Source organism: Salmo salar, chromosome 06, assembly GCF_965601325.2.
Source record: "Salmo salar chromosome 06, fSalSal1, whole genome shotgun sequence".
NCBI classification, from domain to species: domain Eukaryota; kingdom Metazoa; phylum Chordata; class Actinopteri; order Salmoniformes; family Salmonidae; genus Salmo; species Salmo salar.
In genome coordinates, this window is record NC_138296.1 from 48669694 (window position 1) to 48689237 (window position 19544).

Here is a 19544-nt window from a genome sequence, read left to right on the forward strand (position 1 = left end):
CCACTGACCTACATTCAGCTGCAGTGGCTGAGAGAGGGAGGCAGCACTGGGGGATTTCTCCAGAGGTAGGGGTGTCTGTGTGTGTGTGTGTGTGTTTGTGCCTCTATAAGTAAGCATGCGTGTGAGACTAAGAACCGCTTCAACATCAACACCCTTTAAATTCCCCGAAGCATCTTCAGCGCAGCTTGACTCTCCTACAAGCGCTGTGTCATGTGTACACATTCATGTGCATCACTGTGTGTGTATCAACTGTAAATAAGTCTGCGAACGTCTCCCTCCCAAGGGTACGGCTTGGTTATTCTTCTGTTTAAAAGGGGCATGTTGAAACGCCTCTAAATGTGAGCGAGAGTGTTCATTAGTAAAAGGACAGACAGAGAGAGAGTGTGTATCTGAGCGTGTGGGGCTGGAAGGAAGAAGTGTTGGTTGGTTTGTCATAACGAACGAGAACCGACCGTTCACCTACACCCCCCCTGGGATAGACGGGAATGATCACATTCGAAAACCCAGTGGGGAGGGGCTACTGAGCCTGACACACAAACCAAAACGGGGACAGTGGCTTTCTGCAGGGCAGAAGAAAAAAAGAAAGAAAGAAAGAAAGAAAGAAAGAAAGAAAGAAAAAAGAAAGAAAGAAAGAAGAAAAAAAAAGAAAGAAAAAAAAAAGAAAGAAAGAAAGAAAGAGAAGAAAAAAAAAGAAAGAAAGAAAGAAAGAGAGTGAGAGAGAGAGAGAGAGTGAGAAAGAGAAAGAGAGAAAGATAAAGAGAGAAAGATAAAGAGAGAAAGAGATGAAAGGGAGGAAGAGGAGAAGGGAGAAAGACATAGGGGTATGACAGGAAAGGAGGAAAGAGGGGACAAGTGAGTGAGAGAGCGACAGAACAGAAGGGGGAAGAAAGGGGTTGGGACTGCGACACGAGGGGGCCAGGAAGATGGGAGACACCGAGGGGAGTTGGATGAAAGAGAGAGAAAGAGGAGAAGGGGTCCTGGGTGGCGCAGCGGTCAAAAGCACTGCACCGCAGTGTTCGATCCCAGGCTGTGTCACAACCATAGGACGGCGCTGGGCCAATTAGGAGCCGTCCTATGGTTGTGACACAGCCTGGGGGTAGGGGATGGTGACAGGGCCGGGAGCCTGCAAGCTGACCCCGGTCGTCGTTCGAACGGTGTTTCCTCCGACACCAGGTGCCATAAGCTCCCAAAAATATTTTTGAAAGAAACATTTTTTTTTTAAAAAGAAGGATGAGGGGAGGGAGAAAGAGGGATAGAATCAAAGTGGTGCAAAGGTTAACTTCCTCAGTGTGGGGAGACGGGTCTGGGGAGAGCAGGGGGGTTGGGTGTCCGGCTGGCAGGCCGACCGGCTTGGTCCGTTTACACTGATAATTGCATACTACGTCACATTGGTGCAGATATGTGCACCACATCACTTCTCTCCCTTTCGATCTCTGCTGTGTTCACTGAGCCGTTGGGCCCGCCCTGCAACCTCAATGGATAACGCTGGGCAGGCCTCTTGATAGCCGTCACTCAAATGTGAGCGGTTGAAGCTCATTGACTAGAACTCAAATTGCTAGGGAATGGCACCACGTGGGGGGAATAGCACGGCACAGAAAACAGACAATAATTCTGCTCATAGATTATGCATGTATGAACTACACAAGACAAATCTATCCCAAAGCGGGAAGTTAAGAAACTACTTTCTTAGTCCCCAAAGTACCGGAGCATTATTTTAAGGGGACACAGTATGCACAACTGCCACACAGCTTTACCCAAAAGCAACCACGACCCCAAGGTGACCTGTCTATGTCTCTTAGTATACGGTAAGTAGTGTGTGTGTGTGTGAGAGAGGGTGAGAGAGAAAGAGAGAGAGATTATAAGTAGAATAAACGTGCGTATGTGTAGATGAGCTTCATCATAATAACAGAAATAGTATTATTCTGTCTTTGGGAGGTGACGCCAGCCATTATTACATTTGTCTCGAGTTGTTTCTCTGGCTCCGTAATCCATAGTTTTAAGTGCTTACAAACACTCACCTTCTCTTCTCTCTCTCTCCAGAGTCCTCGCTCGAATGAGCGCCAAACTGACGCTGCGCTTTCATCTCCGCTGGTGACTAATGGCATTCTCCATGTGTTTGCAGATCTGACCAAAACGCACATGCCCTTCTGGCACTGACATTAAATATAGGATGGGTTTTGGCGGGGAGCAAAGGGAGCGAGAGTATGTGAGATGGAAAGAGAGAAAGAGAGCGAGGGAGGGATGCTATGATGGGATGGAATAAACACATTTCACTTCTTTCATAGATGTATGGATTCACCCAATGGCCATGTTCTTCCCCTTAACACAAACCTGTGTCTATACTTGATCAGGACAAGTAGCACCACCCCAGTGAGCTAAATTGGTTGAACAACGTCTTTTCAACCAAAAGTACGTCTTTATAGGGAGCATACCGACCTACTGTAACTTCAGAAAGTATTCAGACCCCTTGACTTTTTCCACATTTTGTTAGATTACAGCCTTATTCTAACATGGATTCAATTGTTTTGGTTTTCCCTCATCGATCTACACACGATACCCCATAATCACAAAGGAAAAACAGGTTTAGACATTTTTGCTAATTTATTAAAAATAAACAACTGAAATATAACATTTACATAAGTATTCAGACCCTTTACTCAGTACTGTGTTGAAGCACCTTTGGCAGCGATTACAGCCTCGAGTCTTCTTGGGTATGACGCTACAAGCTTGGCACACCTGTATTTGGGGAGTTTCTCCCATTCTCCTCTGCAGATCCTCTCAAGCTCTGCCAGGTTGGATTGGGAGTGTTGCTGCTCAGCTATTTTCTGGTCTCTCCAGAGATGTTTGATCAGGTTCAAGTCCAAGCTCTGGCTGGGCCACCCAAGGACATTCAGAGACTTGTCCTGACGCCACTCCTGCGTTGTCTTGGCTGTGTGCTTAGGGTCGATGTCCTGTTGGAAGGTGAACATTCACCCCAGTCTGAGGTCCTGAGCGCTCAGGAGCAGGTTTTCATCAAGGATCTCTCTGTACTTTGCTCCGTTCATCTTTGCCTCGATCCTGACTGGTCTCCCAGTCCCTGAAAAACATCCCCACAGCATGATGCTGCCACCACCGTGCCAGCTTTCCTCCAGACGTGACGCTTGGCATTCAGGCCAAAGACATCAATCTTGGTTTCATCAGACTAGAGAATCTTGTTTTTCATGGTCTGAGAGTCTTTAGGTGCCTTTTTGCAAACTCCAAGCGGCTTTAATATGCCTTTTACTGAGGAGTTTACTGTCATGTGCCTTTTACTGAGGAGTGGCTTCCGTCTGGCCACTCTACCATAAAGGCATGATTGGTGGAGTGCTGCAGAGATGGTTGTCCTTCTGGAAGGTTATCCCATCTCCACAGAGGAACTCTGGAGCTCTGTCAGAGTGACCATCAGGTTTTTGGTCACCTCCCTGACTAGGTCCCCCGATTGCTCAGTTTGGCCGGGCGGCCAGCTCTTGGAAGAGTCTTGGTGGTTCCAAACTTCTTCCATTTAAGAATGGAGGCTACTGTGTTCTTGGGGCCATTCAATGCTGTAGACATTTTTTGGTACCCTTCCCCAGATCTGTTCCTCGATGCAATCCTGTCTCGGAACTCTACGGACAATTCCTTCCACCTCATGGCTTGGGTTTTACTCTAACATGCACTCTCAACTGTGGGACCTTATATAGACAGGTGTGTGCCTTTCCAAACCATGTCCAATCAATTGAATTGACCACTGGTGGACTCATCTCAAGAATGATCAATGGAAACAGGATACACCTGAGCTCAATTTTGAGTCTCGTAGCAAAGGGTTTGAATACTTATATAAATAAGGTATCTTTTGCTAACATTTGTACAAAGCTGTTTTTGCTTTGAGTATTGAGTGTAGATTGCTCGGGATTTCTTTTTATTTAATACATTTTAGAATAAGGCTGTAATGTAACAAAATGTGGAAAAAGTCAAGGGGTCTGAATACTTTCCGAAGGCACTGTACGCCCCCTGGTCAATAACAGTAGGCTACATGTTTACACTAGCTCCTCTTTCCTGCAAGGGCCAGGTAGAGAGACATCTCGATACCGATGCCATTCAGAATCCCCCTGACAGACAGATGTATGTCAACAAAACAACAGGAACAGAAGGACACTCACATATATTAGTACGTTCTCTTTCCTCCTACTGCGGACTGATACTCCAGTCAGCGGTGTACAGGCTACTGCTCGTGAAGACACTTTAGTATGTGCGTGGTATCCCTGTGTGAACTGAACCCGCGACCTTGGCGTTGCTAGAGCCGTGCTCTTACCAACCGAGCCACGCGGTCTCCTGTTCATTACCGCATCGGTTCAGACAGTGGTGTTCAAACGACTCCCCGGGTCGTTGTGGTAACTCGATGGAGGTTGTCGGCTCATTAAGCTAAATGTGCTAATTTGAAGTACCCTACGGAGCTCATCTGCATAATTAATTAACTGGCAGGTGAGAGGGCGATGGGTGCTTTCATGGGATCGGGTTGGCACAGAGTGCGTGTGTGTATGTGATTGAGTGTGTGTGGTTACATGTGTTAGTGAGTTTGGAATGGAGTTTGGTGTGTGTGTACGTGTGCTTGTGGATAATCAGTGGTGTTGTAGTACTCGAGTCCAGGACTCGAACTTGACTCCGGCTTGGAATCAACCAGTAGTGACTTTATCAGGAAATCTCTGCTTGTAGCATAATTTAACATACTAAATACAGCAGAAAATGTTATAGAGCTGTGTGATCTAGTTATCCCTTAAAATGTGCAACAACGTAACAGAATTTAGATTTTTAAAAATGGTTGGACCGTCGCTTTTAGCAGTACCAAGGGACTTGTGACTCAAGTAAAAAAACACTCGGACTCAAACACTAGGGACTTGGGACTAGAAGTTTGGTGACTTGACTACATCAAATCAAAATGTATTTGTCACATGTGCCGAATACAATTCCTACTTACAAGCCCTTAACCAACAATGCAGTTCAAGAAATAAGAGTGAAGAAAATATTTACTAAATAAAGTAAAAATACTATTAAAAAAATAATACCGAGGCTATATACAGGGGGTACCGGTACCGAGTCAATGTGCTGGGGGTACAGGTTAGTCGAGGTGATAAGCAGTGGTTACAGGCTGAACCCCCTTACAGGCTGAACCCTTCTGCTTGAAATGATATCTATGATGGGCAGCCACCCTTCCTTTGTTCCCATATATCCCCCTTCGCTCACTCCTGATGCCCTCTGCCCTACTGAGCAGACACCACCCATCTTCGTTCCCCTCTGGGCCTCCTGCAAGTCCAGGTTTTGGCCGGCAGGCTGTCTTCCCTCCCCTATTTTTACAGCCCGCATTTTACAAGTGCTCTACCGTTTCTCTTTCTTGCCCTCTTTTCCCTGGTGTTTTAACAGCGTGTAACAGAAGAGAAGACGGTGACCACCCCCCCAGCCGTCTGGTCTGCTCTTTCTAAGTGCTGCTCCAACTACGCAAGTTATGCCTGTGTGGAATTCAAGCCTCATGTCCAAATCACATTAGTTAGCGCTTAGCATTAGCAACACATGTATATTACTTAGTGGTGGTGTTGAGGGAAGCCACTAAGTACAGCCAGGGGAATTCCATGGGAGGGAAGGAATATCATATGGATTGATAGCTGGCTAAGTGTACAGTCTTGGCTGCACCTACATTTATTGTAACCTATACATTTGTCATTGGCTATACTTTTTGCTATAGACTAGCTAAAGTCTACATTCTTTGGATAATTAATTTCTTATAAGACTGTTGCATAACCCTTATTTGCCTTCACTTCCTTCATTCTATCCCATCGCTCACACCATATATTTCCTTCCTTCCTTCCTCAGTGCGATCCACACAGAAGTGAGAAAGAGAGAATGGAAATCAGTGGTTTAGAGGTATGTGAGCAGACCAAGCACATAGGCTGAGAGTGGCTTAGGCAGGTTTATCCTTAGCCTAGAAACTGTCAGTGAGCTTGGGCACAGCGTTCTTCAAATCCGCCTTAGCACAGCACAAATAGACATCCATCCATCCATCCATCTCCCTTCCCTTAGCTCTCCCACTTCTGAGTAAAGTCCCGATCAAGAAAAGGAGACAGAGGACAGAGAGGAGTGGATTATTGAAAGGAAAAACAAACCCTCAGACCAAAACAGACATCAGACTCTTTAGGGCTTATTCTAGGCCAAATGCTATAGACCTACATTCCACCACAAGCTAAGCTCGTTGCAACCCAAAACACTAACTTGGAGTGGACCGATCCTAATACCAGGGTTCATACACATTTTGACAGATGGAACTTCATGACTTCTCCGTGACTTTTAACCAGATTTCCATGACCAACAATTGTACGCGTAAAGAAAGTAAGCGTAGTATGTTATGGACACTGGGAGGCTGCTCTCTGATCCCATGTACCGTCTCCTGTCAGTGAGCAAGACACTTAACCTCCCACAAAGTAGAACACCTGTTAGGCAACTCTATAAAACACGTGGTCAATCCTCAGTCTGGAGAGCTACTGGGTGTGCAGGCTTTTGATACAGCCCTGCTCAAACACATCAGAGACAGATTATCAAGATGAAGGTCGGTGGAACCTTTTTTTTTGGGACACGCCGAAAAACATTAACACATGCTAATGATAGCGAAACAGTTAACAAGAGGGTACAAGATATGTTTTGAATTGGCTACCTAGTTAATCTGTTCTCTCTCATATTTTATAGGTTAGGCCTGCGTGCTGCTGCAATGTCCGACTGCGTCTCTCTCTCCTTGAGCAACGCCCCATTCGTCTCGCACCACGCAGGTGATTCGCACAAACAGAGATGCACCAGTGTCATTCCGATCCTGGCTGATATGTCGATTTTTATTTGATTGATAAAATATTACATTACCAGAAATTAATTTCCATGACTTTCCTTAAACATTTTGGATTTGATCATTTTCCAAAACTTTTCCATGCCTTGAAAACACAATTTTCAAATTCCATGACTTTTCATGACCGTACGAACCCTATAATACAAACTTATGGACAAAATTAAAATGAAGTACACTTACACAAGTCTTTCATAAAAATGTAATAAACGTAGGTATGCTTTTGCATATAGACTACAACCAAAACTCGACTTATAAACCCTTTACAAATCCTTAACCTGTTATGGCTAGGGGGCAGTATTTTCACGGCCGGATAAAAAACGTACCCGATTTAATCTGATTATTACTGCCCAGAAACTAGAATATGCATATAATTAGTAGCTTTGGATAGAAAACACTCCAAAGTTTCTAAAACTGTTTGAATGGTGTCTGAATATAACAGAACTCATTTAGCAGGCCAAAACCTGAGAAGATTCCATGCAGGAATCCCTGTCTGACAATTTCTTGCCCTTCTTGATTATCTCTATCCATTACAGGGGATCTCTGCTGTTACGTGACACTTCCTACGGCTCCCATGGGCTCTCAGAAGGCGGCAAAAAGCTGAATCGTGGCTTTGCAGGATCTGGCTGAAAAAAAGTAGCGCGTTTGGATAGTGGCTGGTTACAGTACTGTGAGACTCAGGCTCGTGCCCGAGTCGACCCCATGCTTTATTTTCTTTCGTCTGTTTACCTAAACGCAGATTCCCGGTCGGAATATTATCGCTTTTTTTTACGAGAAAAATGGCATAAAAATTGATTTTAAACAGCGGTTGACATGCTTCGAAGTACGGTAATGGAATATTTACAAATATTTTGTCACGAAATGCGCCATGCTCGTGACCCTTATTTACACTTCGGATAGTGTCTTGAACGCACGAACAAAACGCCGTTATTTGGATATAACAATGGAATATTTTGAACCAAACCAACATTTCTTATTGAAGTAGCAGTCCTGGGAGTGCATTCTGACGAAGAACACCAAAGGTAATCAAACTTTTCTAATAGTAAATCGGAGTTTGGTCAGGGCTAAACTTGGTGGGTGTCTAAATAGCTAGCCGTGATGGCTGGGCTATCTACTCAGAATATTGTAAAATGTGCTTTCACCGAAAAGCTATTTTAAAATCGGACACCTCGATTGCACAAAGGAGTTCTGTATCTATAATTCTTAAAATAATTATGTTTTTTGTGAACGTTTATCGTGAGTAATTTAGTAAATTCACCGGAGGTATGCTAGTTCTGAACGTCACATGCTAATGTAAAAAGCTGGTTTTTGATATAAATATTAACTTGATTGAACAAAACATGCATGTATTGTATAACATAATGTCCTAGGTGTGTCATCTGATGAAGATCAAAGGTTAGTGCTGCATTTAGCTGTGGTTTTGTTTTTTGTGACATTATATGCTAGCTTGAAAAATGGGTGTCTGATTATTTCTGGCTGGGTACTCTGCTGACATAATCTAATGTTTTGCTTTCGCTGTAAAGCCTTTTTGAAATCGGACAGTGTGGTTAGATAAAGGAGAGTCTTGTCTTTAAAATGCTGGAAAATAGTAATATGTTTGAAAAATGGAAGTTTTTGTATTTTTGAGGAATTTGTAATTCGCGCCACGCCTATCATTGGATATTGGAGCAGGTGTTCCGCTAGCGGAACTTCTAGATGTAAGAGGTTAAAGTATACCAGAAATAATGTGTTGTAATATTTCATCTCAAGTGAAGGAACCCCGTAGTTCCAGTTGAACACTAGACCACACAGCTGAGGACTAACAGGATCACGGGCCAACCAGCCCAAGCACCAGACACAACACTCCCTGAACTCCCTTCACTAAACAGACACAGAACAATTCCCAATCTCCACTCTATAATACCAAACACACTACACCATATCCAGTCCCAGGCACCACAACAACAGGGCTGTCAGGCCATTAAATCATTAAGTTGTGCAACACCGTTTGCTAGTAAGTAGACTTAGCACTAGCTCTAGGAACAGCCTGTTCAGTGGGAGTTTAAATGGGAGTTAGTGGTTTCGCTGCAATTAGGTTTTTTTTCTCTTTAAAAAGGAGGTGGCATGTTAAAAGAAGCAGACGGGATTGTGGAGCATACTGGCACAGGGCCTGGGCTCTAGGGTGGAAGATAAGCCGCACAACGGGTTGCGAAATCCTGCCCTCTGGTCCTCTCTCGCTCTCTGTCTCAGTGCGGGTGAGGTATATGACGTGATAATGACCGCTAGTGTCTGTCAGCCTTCCCCGATTACAGAGGAGCTAGGCTAATGGTTAGCCTGCAGGTACAGGAGTGAGTGTCACCGCTACACAGAGGGAACTGTGCTCTGCGAGAGGTGTGTGGGGTAAATAAAGTTGAGTCGTAGTAAAGATGGGATCATACGTTTATTTGCTGAAATGTGTGAGGGTGTAAAAACCATGAACACAAGAGGGAAGTGAACGAGACGGAAATCAATTACATTTCCAAAACGCACTTTACGCGAGAACGTTTCTAATCCTCGAAAGTGCAAGCGACCGCATTCCGCGTCTAACGCATGCAACACAAGAAAGTTGCGCGCTCGGGCACTTCAGGCAACAGCATCTCCTTTGTTTTGGACACAGTCCGTTGTAGTTTGAGTAGCCACTTCTGAGTTTGGAGCCCAGCTCTACACATTTCCCTTCTCAACAGGCTATTACTCATGGTAAGAGGGGAGGCCCCGAAACGCAGAGCTGCCTGCAGCGGCAACAGTAGAGGCCCTCGCTTTAAAACCACAGCTAGATCCTATACCAGCTGGCAGTCCCTAAAGAAAGCACTGCACCCCTGTCTAAGACGTCACACGCTGCATGGCAAAGACGTGGGAGGGGGAGTAGGGCTACACGGCGGCTTTATTGACACACTGTGGCCAAGAGGAGAGCAGCCGCTACCGCTTTTGTTGACTCCACCGAGTGTCTGCTGCCAGACTGTTTATTCCTCGCGGCTCTTAAAATGCAGAGCCAGCCTACTACTGGTCGGCCAAACCACGGGAACACCGAGCAGACGCTACCAGCCATGTTGGGCTGTTGGCAGGGTCAGAGAGGCCGCCCGCCTGCCTGTCCGCGAGATCTGCATTTGACAGCGGTCTCTGCCACGCTGTCTGGAGCGCAAACTGCAACCCCGAAAAACCACAGTAGGCCCAGTAGACCGGAACATTCTTTAACGACCCCTTCCTTTTCTTCTTACTCACTCCCTACTTCCTCGTTTTATGTCCGTCCCTTGCTCTCCCTCTCCCTTCCTCCCACTCTGTGTCCAGCGCTCTCTTGCTTCCTCTCTTCCATCGTCTTCTACTTACCACGCTTTTCTTTCCCCCCCCCCTCTGTCTTTCCTTCTCCTGCTGCCTTTTCTCCACTTCCTCCATGCCGGGTGATCGTTCCCTGCCGGCGCGGCGCAACGCTGTCCATGGGAAACAATTAAACGCCACATGGTCTTCCTTAGTAAGGACTTCCTTTCTGAGGCGCCACAGGAGTGCTGTGACGGCCGTCAGGCTCACAGCAGTTCCACACACACACACACACACATACACCTAGAGCCACTAGACCAGAGGCAGCTGGAGGAATCTAGGCAGGCAGCTGAAGAGGGAAATTCAAAGTGACACTGTTTCTTCTTTGGATGCCAGGACTTTTTAAAGATGAATGACATGCCACCAAACCAGACTTGACTGTATTTGTCTTTACGCATGCTTGCTAATGCAATATAAAAGCTAAATATAACTTATGGTGAAGACATGGACATAAAGGTAGACTTGGTCCAGGAATTGAGGAGATGGGCTGAAAGTCTAATCCTGGAACAAACAAATTTCCTTTGGCCAACAGAGTGGATAATAACAGTGTAATAATAAGTATCGAAGCCTGGGTGCCAGTCTGTTTCTGCTCAACTCCTAATGGAATTGTCATGACAAAATGTTTACCATGCCAATGGTGTACGCAAAAGCACAAACAGATCTGGGACCAGGCTATCAAAGTCCTGGTCTGTGGTTATACTCCAGGCTCTAAAGGGCCAACTCATTCCTCTTCTCTGGGCAGCAGCAGCAGTCGGCATGATGGAGGACATTTCAAACAACCTGTGATTGATGTGCCCCGAGTTCTGTTGTGCTGGGTGGTGCCTCTCGCTGCCCTGATGAGGTGTGGGGACTTTGCCAACAGTGAGGCAGGGTGCTTGAGTTGAGTACCTGCTTTTACTAGGCGTTGCTCACACACTCCTACAAGGATTTTTCATGTTTTAATGGGAGCGCCTTCATGCCAGGGAAAGTGTCTGAGCTTGCTCAGGCATCAAGGCTATCCAATCACTATTGTCAGTCACTACCTCAAGGAGAACCCTGATAAAACAGAGACTTGGTGGCTTATTTCCTGTCCTATCCTATCCTACGACTAACAATATCACTCAATTCAATAATAATAGTTAAGGCTTGCTTTTATAAAAACACATCACAAATAGACGTTGTTTTAAATAAAAGACACTGAAGTCTCTGGCAACCCAATGTCTTCCATTCTACGACAAAGTGACCTATACTGACGTGAGAACGGCTTCGGGAGGGGAGTCTAAGCTCAAAATAACCGTGCTTTCTGACTTGAGTGCTCAGGGGGATTATCCCGAGGAGGGCTGAAGTAAATGGCACTTCACTCAATAGCACTTTACTGCCGGGACTGAATGGCTGTCTACCTCTTTGTGAGCTGCGATTGCCACAGGTTTGTTTTGGCATGAAATGGTCGGCGGCAGGGTGCCCGGCAAACATTCCTGAATCGAATGGGGGCTTCTCTTCCTTTCAAAAAGTCTGGCAAAAGCTGGGGCTATAGTTCAATTTAGCAAGGTGGCTGCTGCATATTTGGTGAGTGTTGCTGTGCGCACAAAACAACACAGTTAGTCATCCTCAGCCTTCACACAGAGCACAATGAGAGAGCGAGCGAGAGAGAGAAAAGAGGGAGAGATGGTGGGGGCAAAGCAACTTTGCACTCCACATCAAAGTTTGTCTGGATCTCTGAGCTGTTTTTAAAGTTGCACTACGCAGAAATCGCTCTGCGACTTCCTGGTTCCTAACACTCTAATAGTTTCAGTTAATTTGACAAAATAAGCTAGTATTGTGTAGAGAATCATTGTCCCATATAAACTGTTATGAAATATATTTTCCATAACCAAAAATATAGTTTAAGTTGTTTGAAGCTGGTGTACAAAACCAAAATAAAAGACAGAAAAACAAAACTTAAGAACTGGAAGAAAGTGCACATAGAACAGATCTAATGCTTGATAGATCTATAACTCACATTTTGAGTGGCGCAACAGTCTAAGGCACTGCATCTCAGTGCTAGAGGCGTCACTACAGACCTTGGTTCGATTCCAGGCTGTATCACAGCCGGCTGTGATTGGGAGTCCCATAGGGCGGCGCACAACTGGCCCAGCGTTGTCCGGGTTAGGGTTTGGCCGTCATTGTAAATAAGAATTTGTTCTTAACTGACTTGCCTAGTTAAATAAAGGTTAAATAAATAAATGATATGTGAATTTGGTCGGGTCGCCCAAAGTGTCACTATTGCCACTATAAGACTGGGAGGCTGCTATCCCTGGGTCTTGTTCAGAAGTGCACACGTATGGTGGGGCTGCGTCATATACCATCTAATTTATGTTTTTGTGCGATATTCCAAATGCCTATATTCGCAAGAATCAACTTTTTCATTTTTTTCCCCATTCTTATGAGTGTTTATGTCCTCTTGTTCTCATGTATTTTTGGTCTCATCTCCTTTGCTCCTTCCAATTTACACACACACAAAGCCCCTCCACCTGCCACTCACAACGACAAAGATTAAAGATCACTTCTTCCTCTCTGACAAACGGATACAACTCACTATTTGCATTTGAGGTTTGGTCCATCGGAATCGTCGCTCATATGGACACCGAAACAGATTGAAACATTATTTTACTGTAATAGCAGAGGAGTTATCCTTTCTAAAGATACCATTTTTAATGTCTCAACTCCTCAAATTTCAAGCAGAGCAGACACTACTAAAACAAGAGTATCAATGAACGTTGATTCTGGAAAATGTATGCTCAGTTTGTCGCACCCGGCACCAAATACCGCTAGCAGCATTTTAGCCGAAGACTTATACTAGCTGTCTAGTCTGTGTTTTATAAAATGTGCAATAAGCATAAACACAAATATTAGCTGGCTACTCACTAGCATGTGGGCTTGTGCTTGAGAGATTGTTTATGAGACCTGTGTTCATTTTCTATAATGCCTGCTTCAAGAAGTTATTGTTAGTGGTTCTGGTTACATTTTTTAAACAAAAGGGGCATTTTCATAAAGAGACTTGAAAGCCAGATCAGTGGTTATGTTGTGGAAGGCTTATCTTTTAGGCCTTATCGCCCAACGTTTTGCAACGAAAATCAGTCATCTACAGTGGGGCAAAAAAGTATTTAGTCAGCCACCAATTGTGCAAGTTCTCTACTTAAAAAGATGAGTGAGGCCTGTAATTTTCATCATAGGTACACGTCAACTATGACAGACAAAATTAGGGAAAAGAATCCAGAAAATCACATTGTAGGATTTTTAATGAATTTATTTGCAAATTATGGTGGAAAATAAGTATTTGGTCACCTACAAACAAGCAAGATTTCTGGCTCTCACAGACCTGTAACTTCTTCTTTAAGAGGTTCCTCTGTCCTCCACTCATTACCTGTATTAATGGCACCTGTTTGAACTTGTTATCAGTATAAAAGACACCTGTCCACAACCTCAAACAGTCACACTCCAAACTCCACTATGGCCAAGACCAAAGAGCTGTCAAAGGACACCAGAAACAAAATTGTAGACCTGCACCAGGCTGGGAAGACTGAATCTGCAATAGGTAAGCAGCTTGGTTTGAAGAAATCAACTGTGGGAGCAATTATTAGGAAATGGAAGACATACAAGACCACTGATAATCTCCCTCGATCTGGGGCTCCACGCAAGATCTCACCCCGTGGGGTCAAAATGATCACAAGAACGGTGAGCAAAAATCCCAGAAGCACACGGGGGGACCTAGTGAATGACCTGCAGAGAGCTGGGACCAAAGTAACAAAGCCTACCATCAGTAACACACTACGCCGCCAGGGACTCAAATCCTGCAGTGCCAGACGTGTCCCCCTGCTTAAGCCAGCACATGTCCAGGCCCGTCTGAAGTTTGCTAGAGAGCATCTGGATGATCCAGAAGAGGATTGGGAGAATGTCATATGGTCAGATGAAACCAAAATATAACTTTTTGGTAAAAACTCAACTCGTCGTGTTTGGAGGACAAAGAATGCTGAGTTGCATCCAAAGAACACCATACCTGCTGTGAAGCATGGGGGTGGAAACATCATGCTTTGGGGCTGTTTTTCTGCAAAGGGACCAGGACGACTGATCCGTGTAAAGGAAATAATGAATGGGGCCATGTATCGTGAGATTTTGAGTGAAAACCTCCTTCCATCAGCAAGGACATTGAAGATGAAACGTGGCTGGGTCTTTCAGCATGACAATGATCCCAAACACACCACCCGGGAACGAAGGAGTGGCTTCGTAAGAAGCATTTCAAGGTCCTGGAGTGGCCTAGCCAGTCTCCAGATCTCAACCCCATAGAAAATCTTTGGAGGGAGTTGAAAGTCCGTGTTGCCCAGCGACAGCCCCAAAACATCACTGCTCTAGAGGAGATCTGCATGGAGGAATGGGCCAAAATACCAGCAACAGTGTGTGAAAACCTTGTGAAGACTTACAGAAAACGTTTGACCTGTGTCATTGCCAACAAAGGGTATATAACAAAGTATTGAGATCAACTTTTGTTATTGACCAAATACTTATTTTCCACCATAATTTGCAAATAAATTCATAAAAAATCCTACAATGTGATTTTCTGGAATTTTTTTTCTCATTTTGTCTGTCATAGTTGAAGTGCACCTATGATGAAAATTACAGGCCTCTCTCATCTTTTTAAGTGGGAGAACTTGCACAATTGGTGGCTGACAATACTTTTTTGCCCCGCTGTACTTGTTGGACAAGTTCAGGTAAGCAAGAACTTCCCTGTTCCATTCAGTTCCAAAACGTTTTGTCTCTACTGAACAGGACCCTGGTTTGTGACTCAACGCAACACCCTGTTGGGATCCCAGCAGTGTTGTTCTCTCATGGGGACATTGCTATGGGAGACCTTCAAAGAGCGGCTCTGACTGTCTGACTGACTCAGCTGAAACTGAGAAAGGACTCTGGTCGACTTTCACTCCCCATGACCACAGCAAGCAACTATCAACATATAGCTAAAAGTGTAGGGATGAGCAAGCTACAAAATATCTCTGAGTTTAAATTAAAGATGTTCAAAACTTGGCTAAGCTTTTTTCAGATTGAAGTCGGAAGTTTACAAACACTTAGGTTGGAGTCATTAAAACTCGTTTTTTCAACCACCCCACAAATTTCTTGTTAACAAACTATAGCTTTGGCAAGTCAGTTAGGACATCTACTTTGTGCATGACAAGTCGTTTTTCCAACAATTGTTTACATACAGATTATTTCACTTATAATGCACTGTATCACAACTCCAGTGGGTCAGAAGTTTACATACACTAAGTTGACTGTGCCTAAACAGCTTGGAAAATTCCAGAAAATGATGTCATGGCTTTAAAAGCTTCTGATAGGCTAATTGACATAATTTCAGTCAATTGGAGCTGTACCTTTTTTTTTGTCATTTAGCAGACACTCTTATCCAGAGCGACTTACAGTAGTGAATGCATACATTTCATGCATTTTTTTTGTTGTTGTACTGGCCCCCCGTGGGAATCGAACCCACAACCCTGGCGTTGCACACACCATGCTGGCGTTGCAAACACCATGCTCTACCAACTGAGCCACAGGGAAGGCTGTGGATGTATACCTGTGGATGTATTTCAAGGCCTACCTTCAAACTCAGTGCTTCTTTGCTTGATATCATGGGGAAATCAAAAGACCTCAGAAAGAAAATTGTAGACCTTCACAAGTCTGGTTCATCCTTGAAAGCTATTTCCAAACCACGTTCATCTGTACAAACAATAGTACGCAAGTATAAACACCATGGGACCACTCAGCTGTCATACCGCTCAGGAAGTAGACACGTTCTGTCTCCTAGAGATGAACGTACTTTGGTGCGAAAAGTGCAAATCAATCCCAGAACAACAGCAAAGGACCTTGTGAAGATGCTGGAGGAGACCGGTACAAAATGATCTATCCATTGATAGCCTAATGTTGTTTTGAATGACAATCTAATTGAATGTTAGGATGGAAAAGTAGTGTATCAGGGGTAAAACATTATCAACCATTTCTAACAAAACAAAATGATGTGTGACACCAATTTGTGATAGGTGACCTCTAAGCATTGAAGTGTGAATCTGGTCAAAATTTTTCCATCATCACACTTCTTGTGAATTTGGAGCAAACATGTTCTAAATATAAACCTAGTTTATCCTCATAAGTCACAGACACTGACTTGTAGGCTACGATAAAAAAATAAAAAAAATGACGAATGAGTCAGCAAGTTACCAATACATTACCTTACTATCCTACATGTGGTCTTTGGACATTAGACTCCACTGAAGGCTGTAAAAAAAATTGCAAGCAAAGAACCGCAAGGATTGTGTATCTATTTGGTCATACTGATCATTAAAGATCATTAAAAATGTACGTGATACAGTTAGATCTACATTTTTCTCCCATGTGAGAAAGTAGGCCCAGGCTTTTTATATCGTTGTATATATAAACACTAGTATAGCAACACAGACATGGCCACATAGTAATGAGTCACAAGGCGCCTCAAGCATGGCATGGTTTAAGTTTTTGCAAGCAATGTAATACGGCGGTGAGAATGGATTGCCACAATGTTACTGCGATGTTGCAAATAGATTCTGTATGTTTTTAGTTCAGATAATTAAATTAATTTTACTGTCGACAAAAGTTTGGCCTACATGCAATAACTTCAGAGACAGAACATGAAGCCTACGGAAAAGCGAAACATTATAACAACTTGGGGTAATGCTTTGCTCATATCGCCCAACAATCAATATCTACGGATATGTATGCGCCTTGGTACATGCATGTTTCTTTCGACAATCAATTACTGGTTAGTCGAGAACAAGTAAAGTGGAAAGCAACATACAGTGGTTTGATCCATTCCAGTGTTGATTTCTGATGGACGAACTGAAGGGACGGTGTGCCGCAGGTACGAAGCTCTTTTCAGGGATTAGACATCCTCGGTTCTGGTGGTAGTAATCCATAGTTAAAAACCGGTTCGGACTAGGGGTGAGTCCCACCACATCCTCACTGTCGTACATCATGCAAAACTAACTGCAGCCCGAAATAGAAAGCAAATGTCCTTTGATCTCCTCCCGTTCGAATAAAAAAGACAAGAGAGCGTTTCAAAAACACCGAGCGCAACGAAGGATGTCATCACATGTCGCGGGGAAAGAACGCACCAGAGGGTTTCCTCCTCAACAGAGTCGGAACAATATTACACAACAGTTTAACAACTTCTTGTTCTCCAACCTGTCCGATGAAGTGACGCAACCGACCTATATGGTGGTTTAATTCAGTGGGCACAAACGGTTGTGATTAGGAAAAATAACTAGATAAAAAAAATCGAACAAATTATTCCGTTTTATTTGCTCGGCTCGTTTTGGGAATATTGAGTCCACGATTCACTGTTTTTGAAACGGTGTTTCCAAAACTGTTGACCAACTCGGGCGACACAGGGATTAAAGTGGACCACGCTATCCCGCCCGTCGATCTGCCTTTTCCTTCCAATGCAAGCATGTGTAGAATACAAGTCCTATAGAAAAGTCGCCTATGAGAACTTATTGTCCAGCATGCTCCCAGCGTCAGTGACGTGTCCACCCAATCTCATATTTACAGATACAGTACTGTACGTCGCCTCAACAACTGAATCAAGTGGAAATAGGTATTTTAATTCCAGATCGCTCCTATTATGACAACACCAGAACGGATAATATGTTCCAGGAGTAATATCCGATCTCTTCGATAGACGACGGAGAGCGCTATACTAGTTCATCTCAAATACAGCAGGCTTACGATTCGCCGAAAAATCTCGCGAATCTGTTGAGCATCCTGTTGTTTTTCGTGATTCCCCGCGTTACATAAGGATACTTGACGGCCGGCGTCCATGTCTTGTGAAGAGACCTCTGCTCACAGTTCATTCAGTTTCCAAATCCTGCCCTGCAACATTTTTTTTGACGAGTATCAGCAGCTGCGTATTAGCTCCACCTACCCCAGCCTCACTTCTCCGTCCTGAAACCCTCAGCTGGGTGTCTCAAACCGGAAGCATCCCGTTTAGGGGAAAAGGATAGCAGAAGAGAAGAAGCTCGTAAACCGACTCAGGTTATCCTTCCCCTGGCTATGGCCAAATGTAGCATTCTCAGTTTGTAAATCATAGAGGGGGATATTTGATGTTGTTTAAGGTGTTCACCAGATGATGAGTATCTATTCTGCATGAGATTTGAAGTGGAACATGATATTTACATGATACTAACAGTACAGCCCTAATTGATCTATGACTGTAGTGGGACTTGACAGAAACTGGGATGGTCATTTTTTTAATGACTGAATTCGGCCAATGGCTCTTTAAAAGTGCAATATGCAGAAATCGCGCCGCCATTTCCTGGTTGCTAAAATTCAAATAGTTCGCCTAATGTTTGTTTATGTGACAAAACATGCAAGTACAGTGTAGAGAATCATTGTACCATCTAAACCGCTTTGAAATATGTTTTCCATAACCAAAACTATTGTACACTGAACAAAAATATAAACGCAACATGTAAAGTGTTAGTGCCATGTTTCATGAGTTGAAATAAAATATCCCAGAAATGTTCCATACACTCAAAAAACGTGTTTCTCTCATATTTTGGGCACAAATTAGTTTACATCACTGTTCGAGATCATTTCTCCTTTGCCAAGATAATCCATCCACCTGACAGGTGTGGCATATCAAGAAGCTGATTAAACAGCATGCTCATTACACAGGTGCACCTTGTGCTGGGGACAATAAAAGACCACTCTAAAATGTGCAGTTTTGTCACACAACACAATGCCACAGAAGTTTCCATGGAGTGTGCAATTGGCATGCTGGCTGCAGGAATGTCCACCAGAGCTGTTGCCAGATAATTTGATGTTAATTTCTCTACCATAAGCCGCCTCCAACATCGTTTTAGAGAATGTGGCAGTACGTCCAACTGGCCTCACAACCGCAGACCAAATAAAATAAAATGTTATTGGTCACATACACATGGTTAGCAGATGTTATTGCGAGTGTAGCGAAATGCTTGTGCTTCTAGTTCCGACAGTGCAGCAATATCTAACATGTAATCTAACAATTCCACAACAACTACCTAAAGCACATCAATCTAAGTAAAGGAATGGAATAAGAGTACATACATATAATATAGGGGGGTATTTGATGTAGTTGGCCACGTATATGGCGTCGTGTGTGCGAGCTGTTTGCTGATGTCAACGTTGTGAACAGAATGCCCCAACGGTGGAGTTGTGGTTATGGTATGGGTAGGCATAAGCTATGGACAACAAACACAATTGCATTTTATCGATGGTAATTTGAATGCACAGAGATACAGTGACAAGATCCTGAGGCCCA

General features: G+C 43.9%; 1 protein-coding gene across 3 annotated transcripts in view; it reads right to left on the reverse strand.

Annotated features, from left to right (window-relative positions):
* LOC106607468 (retinoic acid receptor alpha-A) overlaps positions 1–19544 on the reverse strand; it is a 183029-nt gene that overhangs the window by 40498 nt on the left and 122987 nt on the right. The window contains exon 1 of one of the 3 annotated variants that reach the window (XM_014204451.3): positions 17043–18157. The exons of the other annotated variants lie outside the window; for them this stretch is intronic. Coding sequence (XP_014059926.1) covers positions 17043–17220 — 178 coding nt within the window. The 5' untranslated portion in view covers positions 17221–18157. Of the gene's footprint in view, positions 1–17042; positions 18158–19544 lie in introns of those variants that run through there. 3 annotated transcript variants of the gene reach the window in all.